The sequence below is a fragment of the Symphodus melops genome, assembly GCF_947650265.1.
Source record: "Symphodus melops genome assembly, chromosome: 9".
Taxonomy (NCBI): domain Eukaryota; kingdom Metazoa; phylum Chordata; class Actinopteri; order Labriformes; family Labridae; genus Symphodus; species Symphodus melops.
The window spans coordinates 2951855-2976789 of NC_136699.1; the positions used below are offsets into that span (position 1 = coordinate 2951855).

Consider the following 24935-nt stretch of genomic DNA (forward strand, 5'->3'; position numbering starts at 1 on the left):
CTGTTTTAATGTAGGATTGGATCACTGCATGAGCTGTAATGACACGAGCAACCACAAGGGGTCAGTATAGTAACATGCTGTCCATACCTGCAACTGTCGCTTCCTGAGCTGCAGTGTTGGATTTCTCCTGAGCAGCTACAGGCAGCTTTCCAGTCTTCCCAAATCTTTCTTCTGGTTTATGCAGCTCCTGGGAAAAGTCACAGATGGTTTCCAATGTGAGCGAGGAACTCGAGAAGAGAGGCATCCTCACAGCATGATTTTTTTCCAAGTTGCACAGTTGAATATCATGTTAAGAAGTCAAATTGTTTCTGACTGTTTTGACACTTAAATTTTGAGACCCTTAAAAAACAGATGCAATTTGCAGAAGTGCTTGAATTAGGCTCCCTAAATGTTTTTGCAACAGACGCAGAAAAGATCTTTGTAGTACATGAATACCATCCAGATTGGGATTGTGTTAACTTTATTTACATCCTTAGTTGTATTGAATAAAATCAGATTGTCGTCCTCACCGATGGGAGAGATGTTGGCCGGCTCGGTGACGATGAATGCTCGCTGACTTTGTCTTCTCGGACGCCCTTAGGAGCCGTCTCTGCTCCGCTTGGTTCCTCCGTTGCCTTCGTGCAAAGCGGGCTTTCTCCTGCGTTTGAGGCGGCGGGCTGACTGTGCGTGGCTGGGGCAGCTGACGAAGGAGCGTCCACAGTGTTGTTATCGGTGTTGGAAGTGGACGCCTGGAAATGAGGAGGAGATTCCCTTCCTTGACTCTCCGGCGAGGTTGGCGCACTTCCTACGTCGCCGTTGACTCGAAGCAAACCATCCGCCTGAATCAGACAAAAAGGTTTAATGGTGGATATCATCACACATTTAGTACTGGGCTCGATAAGGGCAACACATTCTGTCCTGCATGTTCGTCCAGATGAATTCAAATGTGAGCAGTTGAGAAAGTTGTAGAAACGTTCGGCCAAATGGGAGAATTTGATTTTAACTTCATTGTCTGATTCGTGTTCACTCTTGTGGTTTAGGGTTAGCGGAAAAAACAGACTGAAGTCTTCTGTTGCTCACTCTGTGTTTTAGGAATAAATTCTATGTTGACGAAATGAAAAAAATTGCAAGAAACTCCACGGCCGCAAACTCAGTGCCCTCATTTGGTGGTCATTATCGGCCTCTCATCTCTGTTCGTTATTAGCTATTCATCTTGCTCACAACACCATGCTGGCTCTTTCACAAAGAGCCACTAATGTATGTGTGAGGAGCTCCTGGTTAGCGGTAACTTAAGACACTGCGCTGGAGTTGGGTGAATGCGGGCTCTCAGTCTGCACCCCGCCGCCTCCACCTTCTCATCCCTTCCCCGAGCAGTCTGTGTGGGCGCTCTTTGTCTGCTGGGAGCCCACTTCACATTGAGAGGACCCTACTTGTCAACTTCTTAAGTCAATAGGGAACAGAGGGAGCCATTCAAAGCCGGGCTCCGCTCAGACTCCTGACAAGACATTCCAGAAAAGCGCTGGGCTCCATTAGGTCCGGTAATAACCCGCCCTCCCTCCCCGCCCGCCACACCAAAACACAAGAGCTCATTTTAAAATATTCCCATTTGGCAATTTTTCCAGAAGAAAAGGAAATGGATCCTGCCGAGAGTACTTTGAGCTAAATTGAAACATTACATGCTTGTACTGGGAGGGGAAGTCTTGTGTTTTCCTAGAAACCGGCCGGCTCATCACCATGGTGGATCTGTGGCATGCTAATGTAACTGCCAAGAGAGTCGGAGGGGGGGATTTACCCAACAGCATGTGAGGAGAGCGGCCAACAGTGGGAAGTTACCTCATGTAAAGTGGTCGAGACTGTCAGCATGCTCAATGCTGAACCGGTTTGGTTACACTTACAAGATGTGTCCAGATAGGCTCACCTTTAAAGTAAAAATGTTCAACTAAGGTTTTATAAAAGGAAGTCCACAAACAATGTGATGTCACAGCAGCTACGTCTCCTTCTTTTGTAGATGCAGCGCAGCGGGGAGATAATACAGGAGCCAAAGGAAAAGCCAATCTGTGTGGCATTTGATTAAACATAACTGCATCAGTCTTCTCACCTTGCTTGGCCATGGCTCAGCTGCTGTGGGTCGGGACTGGAAGTAAGGCTTGGGCGTCAGCAAAGGCACTGGTTTTGGCGACAGGCCTCGGGTGGAAGGCGGCTCAGACGAGCGAGAACGAATCTGAGGCCGCTGGTGTGACGAGTCTTTGGGAAACTCCTCGATTCGTGCCTCCAGCGTAGAAGTGAACTTTGGAGCCGGGGCTGACTGCTGGCGCAGATATTTCATGGGTCCGTTTGGGTCCATGTCGAAGGGGTCCGGGGTGGTTGGGGAGGGGGACAGGGAGAGAGGGAAGGGCGAGCCGGGATAGGAGGGGTCAGCGGATATGCTGCGGTCGAGCAGCTTCGGCAGCTGTAGGCGTTCCAGCACGGCGTCGCTGATGGAGAAGCGCTGAGCGTAGCGTTGGAGGATGCTGGAAGCCTCCTCCGGCGTTCTGGCTCTTCTGTAGGCATTACGCAGCTCCTCCTCTCGACGCTCCCTGTTCAAGACCAACCAGGTGAAGGAGTTTAAAAACAAAACCATAACTAATAGGATTTTCACTCTTCACAACTTTATATTAGTTTTTGGTTCATTGTTTAAGAGAGAGCAACGTTTACAAGTCCTTGAATGTGGCCAAAAATAGCCTGACACTGATTCTATTAAATGTTCTTTATTCAGTGTTTTTTAATCAACACCCTGCAGGAAGTCACACAGGAAACGTTTCATGGTATAAATCGAAACACCACGCTTGTGTTTGTTTCACCTACTTGTCTTGAACGATCTCTCTGTAGGTCTTGATGCTTCTCCTCCTCTCCGAGATACAGGCGTCTCCTGTTACCAACCGCTCCATCATCTTCCTCTCCTCCTCCTTCTTGATCAGGTCCTGGGAAACACTCCTCCTCCTACTTTTCCATCGGGCCAGGTCCTGACACACATATTGGAAGTGCTTCAGTTTCAAGCAGAAATAGCTCGGCACCGCAGCACTGCTGCTATAAAACTGAATTAAGCTTTTTTTAAATCGAGCAAAAACTGAGATTTGTACTTGAATGATCTGAATGCATTCAAATCACGAACACAAACTGACACAATAGAGAGAAAAAACAAAATCTGCACAGATGAGACATTAACTTAAAAGTGATCTTATTATATTATAGGACCATCCTTAAAGATATCAGGACATTGAAGCGGAGTCAGATAAAGCTGTGAAACTCACATCCTGCCAGTGATCCTCCTCTTCTTTCATCTGGTTGTACTGGTTGTGCATCAGTTCATGACGCACCTGACTGTGGGGCTGCATGTGGGCCTCTTCCTCAGCGCGCATGTCGATCATACTCACACTCCTGAAGGGGGCGAGGGGGGAGGGAAACACAGACACACAGTGAATGAAGATGGTGAAGATGGTGAAATCTGATTCTGACACAGGACTTATTGGAGGTATTTTAGTGAGTTTACAGAAGTCTGACTGCATTGGGCGTTTTGTATGCGTGTTCAAATGTTGGGCTTTATGTCAAAGGTCATGTCGAAGAGGAAACACTGAGATCATGGACTTTTCCAAGACTCAGCAGAGGCATCTGAAAACTATTTAAAGCCATTCACAGATACGTTTTAAAGACAAAACACAACACAAGAATGATTCAATTAAAGATGAGAAGTGACTAAAATGTAACCGATGGCTCGAGCACAGAAAAACAAACAACACGTTTCCTTCAGTACTGAGTGCATTAAGCATGACCGGAATAAAAATTAATATTCACATTTCTTCAGAAAACAAAGTTATTGGACATGTCTTCCTGTAAGCAACCTGAATGTCATCTTTTAAATAATCCCATATTACCACGAGGCACAGTCCAACGTTTGTACAGATTTGATGCGAGTATCAAGGGAGGACGTTCTTAAAACACTAGTTACAGAAAGTCAACACATGGTTCAGTCAGGAGGGTTAAAGCATGCTGTTGTAATGTTGGTTCATAGCAGGTTTAAGGCAACAAAGCAGGAGAGAGTTGGATGGACTTCACTCAAACAGAATATATCAACACAAGCTTTTCAATCATCTCCTGCTTCTGAATCCTTTCACCTGCTTCATGAAACCTGCAGATGATGTTCTTTTTCAACCATCTGTATATTAAGTTACATGTTGAGTAAGTATTGTAAAAGGATGGGGTGAGAAAGCTGTCACATAAAACATGCAGCTGGCAGAAGCAATGAGAGGATGTTGGAGACGGATGGTTGAGTAAAATCCGGCGCTGAGAGGAACGGATTGTAACCAACAAACTACTTCTATGACATTCATTAAGCATGTTTTTATTCTATTTAAAGTATACATGCTGAGATGTTATTTGATACAGAAAATAATTTTACATCCAGACAAACTCGTCTCAACAAAGAAACAAGTCTTTTCTGCATATAATAGTTGTATGATACATTTTACTTCTCACACAAGAGCTCACAGAATAGATGAAAGCACTGATTAGAGACGCTCATTCTATGATTCTCTGATCGCGTGCTTGGCCATTTCACAGGATTTTCTACACTTGCTGTGTCGTCGACTTTTGTGAATACACTGATGTCTTATGTTTTTGCATCGTTAAAAAACACGAAGACATTTAAAACCTGTGCAGGGTATTTGTTCTGTTATCTTAAATCCCCAAAATACAAACAAAATGAAGATGGCCTGAAGAAAGTTATTCAAAGTACTTCAAACATCGGCACGCGTCCCCTCTTTATATAGGTTAAAAGGCTGGATGAATGATTACAGTTTTCAAGCGAGAAGAGAGCGCAGCAGAGCCGAGCCTCTGAATGGAGACGACTTACTGTGGGTCATCTGACACACTGTGCGTGCTGCTGATTCTACAGAAGGCAGAGAGCACAATCACAAATGAATACACTCAGAGGAACATGTTGTTCAAATGACAATTAAAACACAGTGATGGTTAGCTATCAGGCTAACATGTGCTGTGATAACATCTCACAACTGTGACAGAACATGGAACAGCTGCTTCAAACATGCAAGTCTGTACACGGATGCATTTGTTAGTTTATTGGTCTGATGATGATCCTCATATCAGGCACAAGGGGGCAGTCTTATCTACAACACAGCCAGAGGACAGGTTTACTGCATCACTGCAAACCAGAGGCACTGCTAGCATTCAACAGATGCTCATGGCAATGATCCTGGAAGGCAGCTGACACTTAAATATTATAGAAAGCACATGCGCCTTTTATTAGACAGCACAAAGGACGTGTCTCTTTTTCTGTCTGTGACCTGAAACACAAATGTCTTCACACGGTCGTTTTTAAAGGAGCCTCCTCTCTGATGCTGGACGGGTGTGAGAGAAAGTGGTTTCTTGCCACAAGAGAACAGGAAGACTAAATAAAGAAACCTGTCACAGGGTTAGGACCAGAAGTTTTGTTGCCTTTGATGGCTGATATAAAACAAAATGTAAAGAGGCACTGTCAATCAAGAATAGCTCAATTATATGGGATTCTATCAGATCAAATTTAATTTAATGTTCACTGCATTTATCCCCTAATTGGGTTCCCTGAACAGATTAAACTTTGCAAATTGAAGTCACGGAAAGTTAATAAAAGACCACGCTACTCAACATTTTCTCTGCTCCAAATTTCTTAAAAAAAGAAAATTAGAAATGAGAAAACATTTTTTGAGAGAAAACAAAACAAAACAGAAGAAAAAAATAAATAAAAAATTTCCAGAGTTTCAAAATATGCATTCACAAATAAATGTCATGCAACAGTGAGGTAGAGAAGTCATTCAGAAGGAGCGATTCAGCCTGGAGGGTCGAGATAACATGCTGAGATGAAGCACTTAAAAGCATCAATTCAACAGTTTATCCTTCGATTTCTAGCGATGGATTGTGTGGCTGCGGTTCAACGTGGCAGAAAATCACAGAATGTAGTGTAGTGGCTGGACGTGGCTCACGTTGCTGTAAGATCGCCGTCCACCCAAGATCCCGGCCGGTCGTCACTTTCACTCAGCGCCCTCCCCTTCCGTCGCCCTGCGTCTGCTGTTGCTGTTGAAGCGGTTGCCACGGCAGCAGGCACAGGAAGGAAGTTGGAGAGGCTGGAGGTGGTGACGATTCTGAGAGAGGTCAGCGTTTGTGTCTCAACATCTGCACTTGACAGGGCAGCGACGTCTTCCTTCACAGGTGGTTGTTTCCCAGTCGCGGCGACGGGACTTGTGTTGACGGCGAGAGTCGTCGACCGGTTGAAGAGTTCCTCCGAGCACGAGCGAGCTGGAGTACTGCAGAAAGCAAAACAAACTAAAACGCACTGCTGCTCGCTTATCATCCTATATCATCTGACAGCATTCCTCTGAAGGAGCCAAAAACATGAATCTCTGAACAGAGCGCAGCAAGGTCACAAATCCCCTCAGAGCAGACTGGATATCAAAAACACAAAGTGCAGTCGCTGAACCTTCTGTTGTTTGTCATCCTGAGATGAATGGCTACTTGCTGGGAGGATTATTATTGGACTGTAAATTCCCAGATTGCATGGCAGGGAGGGGGACGCTGTGAAAAGGCTTCAGTCCCAGTCTGCTCAGGGTCAGGGAAGGAAGAAAGCCTCATTTCCTTACATCCTGAGGGTGGGTCGAATGTTCACGTTCTCTGAATGCAGCATGTGTGAGTGTGAACACACACACACACACACACTACATTTTTCTGTGTATGGCTTTGTATTTGAAAGTTTGTGCAGGTTAGTTTTAGTGCAATGTTTTTGGAAACTCGACGACACTCGACAAAGGCTTCCTTGCTTTTCCTGTTAAATTAACTTTTATAAGTTCAGGAGTCGGGATGTTAAATCCATCATGAATTATTCTCACCCTCCCATGTGTAACATTTCATTTGTAATACCTGCTGAAGTTCAGAAACAGAAGCACATGGCTGGATGTGAGCGCCTCTCTGTGACGTCTACGTGAACATACTGAGAAACAGGCACAGCGCAGCAGAGTGCACTTTAAACAGCCACCTTTATGTTGATTCTACACAACTGTTCTCAAAGAAATGATCCGATTCCAGCGTGAAGAAAAAACAGGCTGTTCCAAACATCGACGTCTTTCACAAACATCGGAGAATTCCCCTTTTCCTCGGAACACAGATAAACACGAGTCAGATGTCTGCAGAGGATTCTTTTCACTCCCCTTGACACGCTGACAATTCAATCAATGCACCGATATGTGTGCCAGAAAGAGCTGGAAACTGGGGGTGTGACTGTGATAAATCTCCAACAAGATTGTGAATGAGGCGTCTGGTGGACGAAGGAAAAAAAACACAAACACACAAAGAGCTGGATGGTGAAATAAACAACAGCATTATGTCTTGACAGCTCATAATCTAAACCTCGTTACTTTACATAAAGTGTTCAATTTGTGACCTCTGGTTGGTCAACTTAACAAAAAACGCACAACATCAGTTTTCTCAGCATGAAGCTCGGCTCCACTGAGCACTGGACCTCCACTGTTATGTTGCTCTGGATAAGATCACAATCAGAAGGGATGATTTGTTAGCAGCAGAGCCAAAGAAAAAAAAAGGGGTTGGATGGATGGAAACACCAGCTGTGAAAACGAGACCTGCATTCTATCAAAGGAGAAAGGGCCCTGATGAAGCTGGACGCTCGTATATTACGCAGGGATGATCCTTCGCTCGTTGTTGTTGGACACACGTTTGCAGATTGTTTTTGCAAAGCACAAATTAAATTCCACTCCTCATCTCGCTCTGCTCAGGCTGGCATAGGACTCAGTCGTAGAGCTACATTTCCCAAGGGGTAATGCTTTTTGTTGTCTCCTACATTACCCATAATGCACCTGAACCACCAACAGTTCAATCAGAGAGTCATTTCCATATAATAGTGTAATGAAGCTTTAATCAGGAAGGATGAGTATTGGGCTTCTCCTCTGATATGCTCCAGTGTTTGAATTGCCTCCCGAGGATAAATAAAGTTTTTTTTTAATTGAAGTGTTTTCCCTACCGTTCATTTAGAGGCCACAACCCCAACGTGACCTCGGACACAAAACACCGAATGGAATTTACATTGATTGTGCGCACTCTTTTTATTCCCCCCACCTGTGAATTTTAACACATTTCAGTGTCCTGTCAGCTGATTAAAAATATATATTTCCAGACTGCTGGTGCAGCTTTCAACCTGCACATTTTCAGACAAAGACCCAGTGCTCTGATGTAAGCCTACAAGCTAATCAAACAGGCAGTGCTGCATGTACGGAGTCCTGCATTGGGAGCCCACTCCCAAATTTGTAATCCCCAGCAATGGACCTCCAGTGACATCACACGAGGCAACTCATCACATATGCAGAAACACCCAACACCTGCAAACAGACACTTTGCAAAACTAACGGAGCTCCCCTTTCAGGAGAGTGTCCAAAAAAAATGACTGTATCACAAATGCATTTATATCAAGATACTCAAAAGAATTCAGAGCTTTAAACCAGATTTCATGATATTTGATATTTGGAAACTATGAAACAGAAGTGTGTCAGCTGGGCTGCTGATTCGGGGTTCGGAGAAAAACAAAAATCAAGGTAAAAACCTTTGCTCAGAGGTGACCATCAGGTGAGTCTCCTTTGGGGGCTCTGCATGGGGCTGGGGGAGGCAATAGGGCAGAGGCTCACTGCTCCTCCTTACGCCTGCTGAATGGATCTCAATGCAAGGTGGGGAGGCGGGCAGACTCCCTCCCTCATCCTCCATTTGAGACTGGTTCTCCTTCTGAATCTGTATCTGGGGTTTGCAGGGCGAGGTAGGGGACAGGACTGGGGATTCTCCAGGAGGGGCGTCTAAGCTAGGGATTACATTGAAACTGATACACGATCCATTTATGCGACACACACCCACACACACATACAGGAGGGGAAGACATCATCCATTTGGAACAAAATGAGGCGTGGTGTTTTATTACACACCATCAACACAAAAAGGGGAAATGAAGCTTTGCACACACACACACACAATGATGGGGGGTAAGAGGGAGAACACCGGGACAGATGACGTGGAAGGAGAGGGAGGAAAAAAAAACAAAAAAAACATAATGCAAATTCGATCAGTACACGCTTTGTGATGCAAAAACATAACACAATGGATGAAGTTAACAATAGAGGGGAATGAAAGACAGATGAAAAACAAACACTGGGTGAAACACAGAGGCAAAACACACACACACCCTTCCAGCACAATGTAAACCCAGTTGGGTAAAAAAAAAATAGCTTGCAGAAATTTTGCTTTTGATCTTTGACCTATCCGAATCTTAAAAGATTAGCCTTCGATCAGGTCCTGTGATTTCTCCTATACTACACACCCACCCACACACACACACACACACTACAATCAAAACTGCACATCTGGACACAACTCATCAAAGCATACTATGGATTCCTTGAAGCAATCAGACATTTGAAGCTTCTCCACTGGATGAAATTCTTGAGATCTCTGCAGCCTCGTCGGGATGATGACGTGCCTGATCATCACATTCAAATCCGGCCTCCACACTTAACTGTTTTTCATCAATGCATCATACTTCACACTTTTGTTTCATCAGAGTCAAGGCTTTCGTAAACACACATCTGGCCTCCATCGGCCTCTCCCATATGAACAGAGCTTGACATCATTAAAAGAACAAACAAAAAGGATGTTGATGTGTACGTCTGTTTTATTTCTAATTCAGCAGTTTTATCAATAAATGAAGCTGAAATGAGGTCACAGCGGCATCACGTGTCCTTAAATAACTGGTTAATTACACTACTGACCCGACTGTCACCAGCAGCATTCACTACATTGAATGGCTCAGAGCTAGACTGGTCACATGCCGACATTAAAATCCATGATCTCAAATCAAAACTCAGCTGCACCATCACTCATATCTAACTCAAAATGCCTCAGTGTTTTACAGGATTTGGCATCAAGCATTAAAACTGTTGTGAATGAATCATGTCATGGTAACTGAGGGCGTCGGATAGCCTGCTGCTCACAACACTCGCCCCTCGTCCAGAGGCTGAAGAGAGAGACAGTGTGGGTCCAGAAGTAAGAAGGGGAGGATTTGAATGGAGAAATGTACTTCCATCCAGAGCCACTGAAGTGTGCAGACACTGTTGAGCCCTATAGTCTTTAAAGTCTTTAAAATGGACGCCACATGTTCTTCATCTCTCTCCTCTCCAACACTGTTCTCCACTACGATACAAGCTTATTTACCCTCTGTTTGAACTGAACTCATAGGATATCTGTAAATGAAATATTGAGATCGAAAACATCTGCATATGTGCCAATATGCCAATCTTCAACAATCTTCAATAATTTGACGAACGAGCACGTGATCTACGTGTCAGTGTTGAAGTCACACTCACCTGAACGGCCTCTCTCCACCTACAGGTGAAGTAGCGGTACTCCAGCTCTTGCGGCCCCCCTCCTCTTTGTCGCTCCTCTTCTTGCGGAGTGGCGTGGGCACATAACCGCTCTGGTTGCTCTTGTTAGGCAGGTACTGGTTAAAGGGCATGGCGGTGCGCGGCTCATTGATGGACGTGCGTCGTGCCAGCATGTCGTCCTTACGGACGTCTGGCATCTTCCTGTGGAGGGGACCGTCGGACTCTGAGTCACTGCCGCGGCCTGATGAGAGACGGAGACAGGAGGGTGAATTCTGCTGTTCAACCATTCGTTAGTTTGGTTATGGTGATGATTTTGAGGACAGGGGTGCAATTTGGTCTTCTAGGTTGTTTAAATAGTAACATGTCACAAACAAAACACAGAAATGTATCACACAATACATGTCTTTGTAGTTCTTTACTCCTTCAGCTCCCATCCAGATGTTGATTATTATGTTCAGTGTGCTCAGACAATCTTTTTGCAGTTTTTTCCAGCAATTAATTGAAGCAATTTCATCCCACAATGAATGATAATGTATTTAATAAGGATTCCCCTTGAATTATCCCAGAGAGCATTAGACCCCCAGCTTGACACTGTACTGTTGTTTTTAGAGAGAGAAGAGAAAACGCTCGTAAAGAGAGGAAGCATCTGATTGAGGAGTCTCACTGCTGATCCCAACATCTCTATCCTGGATTTAAAAATAGGCTCCACGTCATCATCACATGATTTCCTCCCAAGCTGTTACATCCAATCGGCAAACATGAAAGTGCTGTTACAGTGTTATTATACGTGCTGCATTCCAGCTGCTGAACATAAATCAAACAGCAGGCAGGTTGATAGCTTGTTTTTTTTTTGGGAAACCAAGTAACATAAATCATGGCTACATTTGTATTGTGTGTTTTGTTGCTGACTAAATTCTAACGTACAGTTCGGAAGAATTCACTTAAGATTCCTCTGTGTCTGCGTGTTTTAAACACATCGTTAGCACTTTAATGTCAGTGGCAACACCTGGTCTTGCAGAAGTTCATCGCTCAAGGACTTTCCCTGCTACATGTCTTAAATTCCTCTGCAAGATGTTCACATGTAATCTTCAGAAGAGAGCAATAAGATCTAGCTGTTTCGTTACACCTTCATTACATTGCAGTATTACTGATGGTAATCCCAACATTGGGAAACAGCAGGTTACCGATACCTGCAGCCTTGCATTGCTCAAGGTCCCCCATAATTCTTCCCCAAGATGTTCAGCATGTGTGCTACTGGAATTCCCCTCCTTTGAACGAATGCACGCTAAATCTGACGACTCAATGTATATATTTTCCAAGTGCAAACCCACAATTTCAACCAGATCTGAACCGTAAAATCTTCTCTTAGCTCTAAACAGACACACGTGGAATCAGACGCCGCTCTCAGTGGAAACAAACGTCATACTCCTCTCAACTCGTCAAGAAGCCCTTTCTTTCAAATCGGCTTCTTCGTCTTCATGTGGTGGAAAAGATCGACAGATCAAGGTCCAAAAGAGGCCTTTTGGTATCTGCACTTCCCACCAATGAACGGTTTCATTACGTCTCTTAACCCATCAATTGGAAACATGAGTGACTCCACCGTCGGAGTCTATCCACTCTTAAGGAACAACATATGTCTTTATGGGCTGATGCCTCCTCTCTGCACATGTGGAAACACTGAAGCCTGAGGGAGCATCTTTCATGGGTCAGTGCCATACTGTGCCAACGATGCACACAAACGCATTTACGTCAATAATCATCAAAATGCATTTATACTGCAGGAAAAGTAGAATCAATGGACAACAGCTCAATATCGGCTCGGCTGCAAAAAAAGAGATGCAGGATGAGAATGACATGAAGAGTGATATTGATACCATCATTTCCTCTAATGGCAGTAAAGTGGAACACATGATGACACTTTCTGGGAGGGTATTCATGCTTTTCCATTTCTCCCATGTTATGAAACATCTTTCTGGGCAGGAGGACGTCTGTTTTGGTCCAAACTTTGTTTTCTACACACTGTGCCAGAAATGAAAAAGGTTTGTAGCTCTTGTAACGACAGTGTGGGCAAATATTTATCTGGGTTATTTGTGTAATAAAAAAAAAAAAAAAAAAAAAACTTTCTTTGGTGAATCCGTTACAAATAGGGAGGGATGTAAACGTAAAAGTGGCTAAATCTCTGCAGAATCTGTGTCACTGATGTATGCTTTCACAATCAGATGAATCCACCCTGTGTCATTGCATGAGCCATCTCGTTGTCTAAAACGTATCATTTTACTAACGATGTTTCACACAGCAACAGGGATTCTGAAAATGGAAACATGTTGAAAGACCAAAAGAAAGTTGAAGAGATTGTGGGCTAACGGCAGGCACCAAAGCATTGAGTACGTATACTGAATCGGGCTTTCAAAAATACTGAAGTCCTGATTTAGTGATCTGCTCCAACGCTACAAAAACAGACATAAGTTACATTATTTCTGTAAGCCATCTTGATGATATCAGTTTATTCTTTCAAGAAGCCTGAGATCAGCAGAAGCTGTTCAGCAAAAACAGAAAGGGGGTGGGGGTGGTTTTATTACATAAGAGCAAAAGCACAAAGTGTCTCATCTATCATCACTGTATCCATGTACTGAACTTGGCAAAAACAAAAGAGCATCGCCATCATTGAATCTCTTTCTGAGATCGAATTAAACTCTTCTCCCTGTCCTGTCGTTGCTGTCGGGGTGAAATCAGCTCACAGATTTTTGTTTTAAAGGTCAGGCCAGAGAAAACCTGCCCGGGTCATGTTGATGTGCTTTTTTGATAAATGATGCTCTTCTTCTGAGAATACTCGGAGCTGTCTGCGATTGGATGATAACCATGTTGTTCTTCTGTTCCAACTTTCCCCAGTCTGTGTCCCCTGGGTGTGATGTGAGAACTCAGGTCTGACACCCTCAATAATAGCAAGGGCTTACAAATTCTATTCTGCCACATTCACACTGCAGTTTACACCAACTCAACACGCTCAGAGCAGCTCTTTTTTCAGTTCTGCTTAAGCACATTTTGGGGGTATTACTTGGTCCAATGTAGATTTTAATGATAGAGAAAACATGCTCAACACCCCCCATTCAGCGTAAAACAACTGGCTGCTGAATCTCGAAAAATGTTCAAACAAGAAAAAACAATTCAGACAGCGCTCCACACGGATGTTTTGAGCAGACGCTCTTATTCAGTGTGAAACTACAGATTTTTGAAGCACTGAAGAAGAGCGTCTGTATTATAATACACTGAAGGTACTACCTGGGTCGTGGCTCCAAACTGAGACTGGACACAAACAGAATTGAAAAACCCTGTAAAACAGGTCTATCAGGGAGAATAGTATACAGTATACACTGCTTTCAACTCAGTAAATCAAACAAGTGCCAAGCTGCTGCAACATGTTAAACACTTCACCAAGATGTCTGTCAATGGCAGCTAACAGAACTAAACTGTGGTCAGTCCACAAGGTGCCGAGGGGTGCAGTGTTTGTGTTGCATGCAAGAGAAAGTCACAGCAGTCTCACAAGTCATTACACTGACATTTAACACAGCATGCAGCCCACACTGAGGGGGCAGGATCTGCAGCTGAATATGAAGTGGATAAAAAAAACGAGAAATAAATCCAGCTGAACTGTGTGAGAGGATCCAACTGCACAGAAACAAACCCTCTGATGTTGGAAGAAGTGGACAGTTTAGATTATATTTAACTATCCTTTTTTATCCACTAATGCAAGACTGAGCGCCAAAATCTTCAGACAGAAAAAAGGAAATAACCATATAAGAATATACTGAGATACAGTAATTTATTAAATCGTGATTTTTTTCAGTAATCCAAGTCATTTCTGTGTTATTTCATTTTTGGCGTTGGCCAACTTCTCCATCTAGCCAACTCCATCATGTCTCTATTTTGTCTCTTTTTGATCAGTAAGAGATGTTAATGTCTCTCAAACGACAGTTTGTCTTACTTTGATTTAAAGTGTGTGTGTGTTGAATTAAAAGCAGCCTGACGATGTGACTAATCAGCTGTGGGTTGTTTGTGTTGGTGGACAGATTGATTGTGGTAATGCTTGTGTATAAAACACTAGAGGGTTTAAAATGAGGTCCTGTGACAGCTTTATTTTAATTCTACTGAAGAAGAAGAAGAAAAAAAAAGCTTTGTGGCTCCTGGCTGTGATGGATTTCTTCTTATTTGATCGTTATGTTAATTTCAAATCTGATGAAAGCCAAATTGAAGCTCAGACTCGTCGACTTGTTGACAAAAGACTGAGAGCATCAGCAGGTAAAGGATTTGAACTTGGTTAGCTAAGTGTGGCTAACAGTAGCAGTGTTTGCACTGGCAGTCTCGGTCCTCCTGGCAGGTTAAATGTGGTTATGCAATGTTTAATTCAAGAGGTTATATGCCCGTTTTATTTGACACAGATCAAACTGTTTTGCTCATATGAGATGTTATCCATTCACTGTGCGACTGTTTAACTGGCCGAGTTTTTGGACGTTCAAATTTTCCGTCTGCCAACGATATAAAGCTAATGTTTTAACGCGTCTCTCGATCTGGAGGCTCAAGTTCTTATTCCTGTTTTAAGTACGTAAATCTTTCTGGTGGATTTCCTTTTCAAACGTATTTCTGAGGAGTAAACATCCAACAAGGGGTTTTTGAGTCGAAGCTTTGGAGACGGCAGCTTCCTCAGAACTTCCTGCAAAACAAAAACACAGCCTGACAGGATGACTGACCTCACTCAGTTTTCTCACACGAAGTCGAAAGATGAAACTCGCAACCAGATTTTTTTGTAACAGTTGTAACCTTTTATAGGCTGCCACTAACATTTAAAAAGGGACGGATTCGTATTAAGTGTACCCATCAACAGATTTCATTGACAGCAGATGGTTGACTTGGCATAATAAAGTATTTCTACGCAGCCAAAATCTATTTTAGGTTTGATTTTTTTCAGTTCAAAGCTGTAGAGCCAAACTCTGTGCATACTTTTCTTGCTACTGAGAGCAGACAGAAACTTTTGCACACAGGCATTGCATCTTCTAAGTGTTGGTACCTTTGTCTTTAACTATTGTTTGAATCTGAAAGGAGATACAGCCAATAAGAAACACACAGAGAAGAGAAGAAGAAGAGTCTAACACGTTTATGGAAAGCAGCAGGCTGGGAGAGTTAGAAATAGCTGTTGAGGGATGAATGGAGCATTTGAGCCTGTTTCAATGACAGCAGAGTCAAAACCGATTTGTATAGTACTTGATGAATAAAGAAAAGATAAATCAAAGGAAACCTGTCCATTTTGTTGGCACTAAAGGGGCTTTCACACATCTCCTGAAAAGGACTTCACCCGGAGTTTCTCCTGCCTCATATTTAAGTCGGAATGAGCTGATGTGAGAAGGCAACAGGATATTATCCAATAAAAGAGCCAATGGGAGAGGGGCCTGACATTTACAGTGTATACAGTGACTGAAGTCAGTGCATTGACTGTCTGCCTCTGTCTCTGAACACGTAATCAAACGGCTACGTTCTCTTTTCTGATCGACAGGCATGTTGTTCTCCGCTCTTTTGTTGACATTGTAATTCTACACGTAGCATTTATATAAAAGCAAATATTTTCATTATAGCATTGTGCAGGATATCAGACTCTATTTTTCTCTGTCTGCTACTTTTAAGTTATTACGTCTTACCGCCACAGACCCCCGGCTCCCCACCTTAAACCAAAAGCTGCCTGGCAGTCTCGTTGACAGATCTGAAAGAACGATACTGTAAGCCATCATTCATACAACCACACCTCATTCTCTTCTTTGTCTCACCTCAGCTCATCTCTGCCTCTCTCTGCTGCTGTCACTCATCTCAGTGCACACTTAAACATCAAACAGCTGGAGTCCATGACGACAGGCCCAAACACTGAGCACAGAACCCCTTTGTGTGGGTGTCAATGACAGGCTCAGAAGTCCTCTGTGAAAGGTGTCACAAACACCACAAGACGATAATCTTTGAAACGTACAAAGGCTCAGGGCGTGCTGTACTGTTCATAAAAACAGGAACCAAAACAGAAGCGCGTTTACGCAGAATCAAAAAGGGGAAAATAAGTAAAAACAGATGAAGGGGGGAAGATTTATTTAAATGCTTTCGATAAAGTTAAACTAATCGGTCTCAGAGTTCCTCAAAACACGTGGGAGGAAGGAGGACCATAACGCACCTCATTTATTTATAAGTCTGGACGCCACACTAGACCCACACACAGCAGTCAGTATTGAACAATGTTGACCTTTGAAAGGCGTCTTTGACCACAGGATCAAACTCGTGTACGTGCTTGTTCAGCTGACGAGGAGTCAGAAGAGTTTCCTACCATCGCTGCTGCCACGGGTGACCAGGACGTCTGGTGACGGCGTTTGTCGTGAGCGTGAGCCGAAGGAGTCCAGACTGTCGAAGGAGTCCTCGCGGCCGTGCCGTGGCGGGGAGAGAGAGTCGCTGCGCTCGGAGTCCCAGCAGTCGATGTAGCCGCTGTCCCTGATGCTACGTTGAGGGCTCTCTGCTTCCTCTGCCTCCTGAACAGTTGTGCGTGCACGGGTGAGATGAAACACACTGATTAGCGTCACAGGCAGGTTTGAAGAAAGAAAGATAACATTTCGTCACAAGCAACATCTTAAGAATAGTTTAAAGCCCCGTCGCATTGTGGCTCTGAACATATTTACCTTCCCAGCCTCCGAGTTCTCGCCTCCTTTGGCTTGCTCGGATCTCGCTGAATAACTCTCTCTTCACCTCAGTGACCCCCTCCCTTTGTCTGTCTACAGTTGAAACACGTCTCTGTAGCTAATGGAAGGTGGAGAAAGGCCTTTCCTGTCTACCAAAAGACTTCCTGCTCTTGACCTGTGGACCGTCTGTTACGCAACTCTCAGATCTCTGAAAACCTCGGCCTCATGCTTTCACACAGACTCCAGGTTTCTGATGTGTTCTATATTTAACTATCTTCACTAAAGCCTTTTAAAGTGACGTTTTCTTTTTGCACAAGGTTGGACTGTTAGCTCCAAACCCCAACGTCAGTTTTCTGATTTTAAATCTCAATTTGATCACAGACAGAATCTATTCCAGCATGTTAGCTGAGGGAAACTGTCGCTCAAAGCAAAGCCCAAAAACTGAGCTATTTGTAAGATGACATCAGATGAAATTGTAGGTAAGACAGAATTCAACTGCATCTCGCTTTCCGATTGGCTTTTTTTTCCTGTTTCCATTTTTAAGTGTTGGAAGTTACAAAGAAAGCCAATTTAATTTGAAATGTGTCGACCTGATGTTCTTTCATTCGATTTTTAAATCTCACCTCGTTATGAATCTCCTTTGTGTCATAGAAACGCGGCTTTTGTTTTGCTCAGCTGCAATGTGTGAACATCTGTTAAAGATATTCCGCTGAGTTGGCAGTGATCTGTTCGGTTTTATTGAACGGCAAAGGGACGTCACATTGTGGAATAAATGGCATGGGGGTGACATCATCGTTACGAGCGGTTGTCCCGGGGACGTGCTCGTGCTCACTCCTCTGTTCGGGGCGGGACGAGGAGGACGCACAGGAGCTCAGTTCAGCAGAGCTACAAACAGCCTCGGGTGCTTTCAGAGTATTTGATGTATATTTAACGCAAATACTTAGTCAGAGCGCCCCAGATTAAATGATTCAGCAAAATGTCCTTGTCAGTACTTGGTGAGGACTTTCAGACACTGCTGCTCTGTGAAGTTCAGTTTATAAGAAGTGACAGCTTCTCTCTACTCCTCCTCTCCCGTCGTCTTTGTCCTCCAGCAGAGGTTGGATGGTTGCTGGGAGATTTGCTACAGAAACTACCGACTGCATTGTCCCCGTACTTGAGATTTTCGAGATATTTTAAACACCCTGGAAACTACTTTACATGACTTAGCAAACCTTTCGCATCTGTGACAGCAGGCCCTCAAACTCTTTCAGGTCCAGCGTGGGCCCGTTGTAGGAGGTGCAGCCGTTGGCAGCTCGACCCAACCAGTAGATGGTGATTAAAACCTGAAGGGGAGAAGAAGTGCAGCCAGTCAGACATCATCACGTCAGATGATAACTGTGTTTGTCTAGAGAACTCCAGCTAAAAGAAAAACGTGGAACGGTATAGTAGAGAGTCATCTTCCAGCAGTGAGAGGAATAAAGAAACAAAGAAAAGCTGCAGCGCTGATTATCCGTGTTTGTCTGACTTGAGAGACGGTGCTGCTTCCTCTTCCTCCACAGCTTCTGACTCTCAACATGTTATTGAGATTCATTTTTCAGAGTACCAACGTGAACCTTGATGACGTTGAATCGATTTATCACCATTTCACGATTATTCTTTAAATCCCTGGTATCTATGCGAGTCCCATACTCCGCTACATCATCACTGAACATGCTTTAATATCCCTGCAGTTTAAACGGAGGATGAACAGGTTAGCCTTGTTTGTCCACGGATCACGTCTCTGACAGCAGCATCCAGCCAGTTTCCATCAGAACATTCAAGCGACATGGAGCCAGTTTGTTTGAAGCCTCAGCGGTCTCTTCCCAAAACAACGACTGCCATAAAAATAACATCTGGTTGTTGTAATTTTAAGAGACGTTGTGCAACTCAATCAAGCTGATGTCCAAGGTATTCACGGGAAACAACAGGCCAACATGTTGAACCTTTAACTCGAGCTCCTAAAAAGCTCAAATTGAAATAAATCTGCTTGTTGTTTTTATATGGACGGTAAAAGTGCATGAAGCAACCACTTCTCCACTCTGGTCCTTTTATCCTTTCTACCTACAAAGAAAATACGCGTTGGTACAATGAAGCCTTTTTCACAAAGTTAGCTCAAACATGCTGCACAAACAAGACAAGACTGAGCCATTGTTCCGACTCTGCGACCAGTCCGAGGCAGCTCAGCTGAAACCCAGCACACTGATTTATATGTGCCTGTTAGCTTACTGAGCTCTGGCTGCATAAATAACCAAGTCAATCTCATTTCCTGCCAACACAGTAGTCCTGTGAAATCAGTGGCTGCACTTCTGACTCCTGCGTGTAGTAAGACGTCCTGAAGTGATCTTGAAGCTTACTGCATTCAGTGTACCTCTCCTTTGGAGTCAGCTAAATGTGTAAAATGCAGCATGTACAGATCGGCTGCACTTTCAGCTGAGGCCAGGTGCTCCCAGCTATATTTACTGCGTCCATGTCAACAGGCACTCCACAGGGAACGCCATGATAAGAAAGCTCAGCGAGGCTTAATGTGTTTATTTCAGTGCAAACACCTTCTGCCACCCAAACACACTGGAAGGAAGAGCAAAGTTTTGGTCCGTCTGCTCAGAAGAAGCACAGAGGCTCTGCGTGATGATTCCTGAAAGGAAGGATAAATGGGAATCTTTGAAATGATTGAATCAGTGGGGTAGTTTGTTATCACCAGCTTTCAGTGATAGATTTGTAATTTTACAATTTATCTTCATGAAACTGATAAGAAAATGATTTATATTCCTGTACCACAGATGAACCTGTATAAACACTGTGCTGAAAACGATCCGAATGGCATCTGTGGCTACGCTTCCTCCTCTGCAAACTTTAGCCCTCTAATCAGCAGCGAGGACTGCTTCTGTGTCACCAGTTTAATCAGAAATACCCCGTGCCAGCTCCCGATGGAAGTGGGTCATCGTCCAGTGCGTTTCAGTTGCTTGCTCGTGTGTTTTAAAGCAGCCATATTGATCCCGACTGCACAGTGCAAAGGGAATACAAGCCCCAACTGCGCCTGGATGATTCATGCACGCCGCGCTAAACCTACGACAAACAGTCGTACAAAAACAGAAACTTGGAGAGCAGCAGCGGGCTCCAGTAGTTCAAAGAAAACATGTCAGGGGAGTTCTGACTGACGTGCGATCAATGGGCCTGACAGAGCAGAGGTGCACGACTCTCTTCAACTCCTTCAGTCTGATCGGCTGGATGTTGAAAGACCTGTCAGAGGTTTCTCAAAAGAAGAGAATCATGCCTTTGTTTCATGTGCACACACACTGAAGTGATGCAAACACAAGGGCATGAATAAAACCAAAAGATGCACATACAGTGTAAACACACACACACACACACACACACACACACACACACACAGAAGCCCAAACAAGCACACATTTTACATCATGACACAATCTGCAGACCTGCAGTGTTTCATATAAACACAAACTACTGTCAGCATAATACACACAGGCACAAGTCGCACTGCCTGTTCATATCAGCACTTCCTAATCAATCATCTATGAGACTAATCAATATTAACATCCAACAACAGCCTCTTCTTACTTCAACATCCAGTCTGTGGTAAATCACCTCCAGCATCAAACCAGCAGAGCCCAACTGTGCTGCAGCTTCTTCACCTCTTAATATGTGATGAGCTGCAAAGCTGCAGAGATGCCTGATATCACATCGTAGTCCTGAGCTCTGACAGACTGCAGGCCTATTCCACAGTGTGCTAGCAGCAGGTCCTGGCTGAAGCGCTGGCTTCTTGGAGTTTCTGGGTAGTTTGCTGTTGCTGCAAATGCTGTCTCATACGACTGAGAGTCCCTGTGTGCCGTCAGCTAAATGAGCTAGCAGCTCGGGCCGGCTCTGCGGCGCGACTTGATAACTTGCACAGTGCACAGCAGCATCCCAGAGAGGGAGAGAGAGAGAGAGAGGGAGAGAGAGAGAGAGGGAGAGAGAGCGCTTTGACTGCAGAGTGGGCAGGGCTAGCATTGTGTGCTCTACTTCTTAAAGCTGCCTTTATCAGAGAAAAGAAAAGCATGTTTGAGGTGTACTTGGACATAAATAGACATCACTAAGACCTGTAATTAAGAATTATTAGAAGGAACAACAAATACTCAGAGAATGAAACCAGGAAGAATAGAGAGAACTAAACCAGAGAGAGAAGATGAAGGAAATGAGGATACTATAAGAGATAAAAAAAACACAAGAAATAAGTAAAAAATACAAAAAAAATAAGAATAAGAGGACCTTAAACACTAGCAATGAAAATATGACTTGTTGCAATAATTGACAAATATTGATGCGTCGTCAGCCTTCAAGCTATCCACTTCCTCTTGTCTTCTGACAAAGCTTTGTCTGTGGAGTCCACCTCTATCGTCTCATCGTAAAAACACTCAAACTGACACGTCAGGCGGTTCGATGCATGGCGTGTATAGATGACATTTTTGGAATTATTTATTGTGAGACATCTTTTATGATGTCCATGGTTATGACTCCTGAATTTACCCGCAGTATTGAGTCAGTCTTTCTGATCATCATGACATAAAGGCCCAGTGTCCACCTTTTTTCTTGCACTGCCTCTGAACTCTTCGAGCTGTTGAACTTTCTAGAAAGGCGCACTGCCGATGTTTTCTAAATGTTTGTATTGGCCTCCGATGGAACCTATGATGTACCCACATCGTCTTTGTTTAATGTCTGCTGCAACGGCACGACATCGGTCATACAGTGGATGTTATCAAAGAGACAAGAAGGATGTGCAGTGTTTTTATTCTCAGAGCACAAATACTTCATGTTAGTGTTTCTGAGCGCTTTTTTACAAAAACGCAAGGTGGACACGGGGCCAAAGACAATTCTTTAAGCCAGCACGACTTATCATAAATAGAGCTGATGGTTAATGGACGGGAGTAAATCACACATTCAACATGTAATGGAGGATAACATAGAGAAAAAACAGAAAAGCAAGAAAGTGTTTAGTTTCAGACACTTGACAGAAATGATTAGAGCAGGTAGTTCTCTACATAATGAGACAGAGTATAGAGATGCCTGTAAAGTCAGCTGCAGAAACACCCGACCATAATAGCAAGTTTCAAACTAAACACATATTTAGCACACAAACAATTCATCCCACTTTGACCCAGAAGCATCACTTACATTCTTCAGCTTTCGGCTGCAGTCACTTCCCCTGAAAGAGAAAGAGAGAGAGAGAGAGAGAGAGAGAGAGAGAGAGAGAGAGAGAGAGAGAGAGAGAGAGAGAGAGAGAGAGAGAGAGAGAGAGAGAGAAGGTAAGACTTCTGCTGTTATTTAATGAAACAAGTTTTATAAATATATCAGCAGACAACTCTCACCTAACAAACACCCCCACATACATGCTGCCAAAACAGAACTTTCTGAATATTTAGAGGCATCTGAACTGGCTCGAGCTCAGATGAGGAGAACTACAAGTCTAAGAGGACAGTTTGTTTTGAGGTTTTTTATTCTATATTTCCAGCTCTCAGCTTCAATAGCTGCAGTTTGTAATCTAAAATTATAAACTCCACAAGTGGATTATTTGTTTCAGAGAGCCGAGAGAGAGAGAGAGAGAGAGACATCCGTCCATGTTGCGAGCACATGAGCTCTGTGAGGTGGAGTGAAGAAACACCACAGCAGCAGCCACTTAGCGCCGCAGACGGAGCCAAAATGAAAAGACGTGTGTTGCGGGTCACCACCTGAAGCTATAAATGGGAAGTTGAGCTGACCCCAATAGACACTTGTGTGTTGTGAATATAAACAAATCTCTCGGCCAGGGGGTCGGCAACCTCTTCTATCAACAGAGACATTTTTGCCTGCAGCTCCTCATGAAAAAAAAAAAACATCTGGAACTTTGGATGGACTTCATGCAGCCTCTTAAGACTATTCATATTACTGAAAGAATTAAATGAAGATTTATTTACATATTTTATCAAATTACGAGCAACAACTTTGCCAACCCTGACAACTTTTGGGGTTAAAGGCAGCACCACCTTTATGAGATCTGGAGACACGTGACGAGATGTAAAGAAACTTTAAAGGGATACTTCACCCATATGCATGAAGCTTTGTATCATTAGAAACATGCTAGTAGTGTTGAATGGTCGTGAATTCAGCCCTCATTTTGCCCTGAGACGAGAAAAATAGGTTTTTCTTTGCCTGACAGTTTTCTTTCCGTGACGCAATATGAGGTTTTTTGCGTCACGGAAAGACAATGTTTGCAGGGAAGAACTACATGTTTAGTCGGCTGTTTGATCATATTTGGAATTAACATGTATATGTTGCACACAATGCAGAAAACAACAGAGGCTACGCTTTCTTTAATGTCTGATTCATGCACCAGGATATTACTGCTGCTGAATAAAAGTTAAAACATCTGCCACGGTTACATTAAGGGACTGTTTATGACTACTTTCCAAAGCCCGAGGGTCCCAAACCCCGACTCGAACGACTCACAGGTGACGCCCAGATTAGAGTAGCGTGAGTTTTCCATGACAGTCAGTGACCTGACAAAGAGGGGAGTGAAAGACGAGAAGATCAAGGTGAAAGAAAGCTGGAGGGAATGATCTGTTATTCCACTTTTTTTCTGAGCTGACTAAACAAACAGAGAGACAGGTTCCCCTTTTCTACTCTGACCTTGAAGAAACAGATTCCACAACGTACTACATCATCATCATCATCATCATCAGGCCTCTACTCCTCGTCTCTAACAGTCCCACATTTAAGTCATAGAAGACAACATTAACGTCGAGGAGTAAGTATATCCAAACTGCCGGCTCGGGGCAGCCAGCTTGTTTGCATTTTATGACAAATAATGTCAATACAGCTGTGGAAGTCCTGACATGACATTCTCAGAAAGAAAGCGTTTGAACATGTCCCAGACAGGCTGCATGTTGTGAGAGTGGAAACAAGTGTTGCTATTATTCTGATTATTATTATTATTACCTTGGTTTTGAATTCCAGTTAAACATTAAACATGACCCAGAGCGTCTCAATACTTGACTTTAATGAAGTCCTCTGCTTTTTGAGAACAGGTTTTTTTCTAACCCACTGGTTTGGATTTGTTTTGAATTCTTTGCATCATGTAATCGCTCATCTTTATCTGATTCGCTTCGAAACACCGTTCCTCTCCTCTCCTTAAATCTTTCCAGGTAACCTGTAGCTTATCTTGAAACCGTTCTGTTTCCATCAGCACTCAAAGGAACGGCAGATATTTCCGGCCTGAGCTCATGGTGTACCTGAACCTGCATGTCTTTATTCCTTTCTGTCAAAAGCAATTCTCTCGATAAGTACACACCTGTCCAGAGACTCGGGGGAGGGGAAGAGGTACCGAAACGGCTTCCTGTCACGGGTACAAGCTGCAAGGAAATATCATCCTGTCCGACAGAGGATTATATAACAACTGGAACATAACAGAGAGCTGCCAAGACAATGACACCAAAGTTTCCTTCAGTCAGCAGATGAATGACATCTCCAGAGAGAGATTCATATTGTCCAATGTCATACATGTCCCTCAACAGAAAGAGGCTGCCATGGAGATCTGCTAAAGAAGATATTAATAACATGACTTTAGACTTGTGATGGGTGTCTCTGAACTCTCTTTGTAACATTTTTAAGACCAAAGAAAATCGGACAAATAACTGAAAGGAAAAAGTGTCAGTATCAGTCCGGACACTGACGACGACCTCAGGATCCAGCGCTGGGAGCTGCTAATGCTAATGCTAATGCAGGCTGCTCAGAAACAAAGTGTGCACACATG

At 43.6% G+C, this 24935-nt stretch overlaps 1 protein-coding gene across 3 annotated transcripts in view; it reads right to left on the reverse strand.

The window, feature by feature from the left end:
- Positions 1-24935, reverse strand: part of LOC306828871 (LIM and calponin homology domains-containing protein 1-like) — a 72283-nt gene that overhangs the window by 9513 nt on the left and 37835 nt on the right. Inside the window, exons 7-18 of one of the 3 annotated variants that reach the window (XM_079351598.1) lie at positions 22322-22352; positions 18346-18456; positions 16789-16987; positions 10419-10677; positions 8615-8881; positions 5994-6314; positions 4868-4903; positions 3270-3396; positions 2824-2981; positions 2078-2555; positions 510-818; positions 88-187 (exon numbers count right to left, since the gene is read on the reverse strand). In XM_079351598.1, the coding sequence (XP_079207724.1) occupies positions 88-187; positions 510-818; positions 2078-2555; positions 2824-2981; positions 3270-3396; positions 4868-4903; positions 5994-6314; positions 8615-8881; positions 10419-10677; positions 16789-16987; positions 18346-18456; positions 22322-22352 (2396 nt within the window). Of the gene's footprint in view, positions 1-87; positions 188-509; positions 819-2077; positions 2556-2823; positions 2982-3269; positions 3397-4867; positions 4904-5993; positions 6315-8614; positions 8882-10418; positions 10678-16788; positions 16988-18345; positions 18457-20731; positions 21347-22321; positions 22353-24935 lie in introns of those variants that run through there. The other 2 variants (XM_079351600.1, XM_079351599.1) reach the window with 2 other exon arrangements.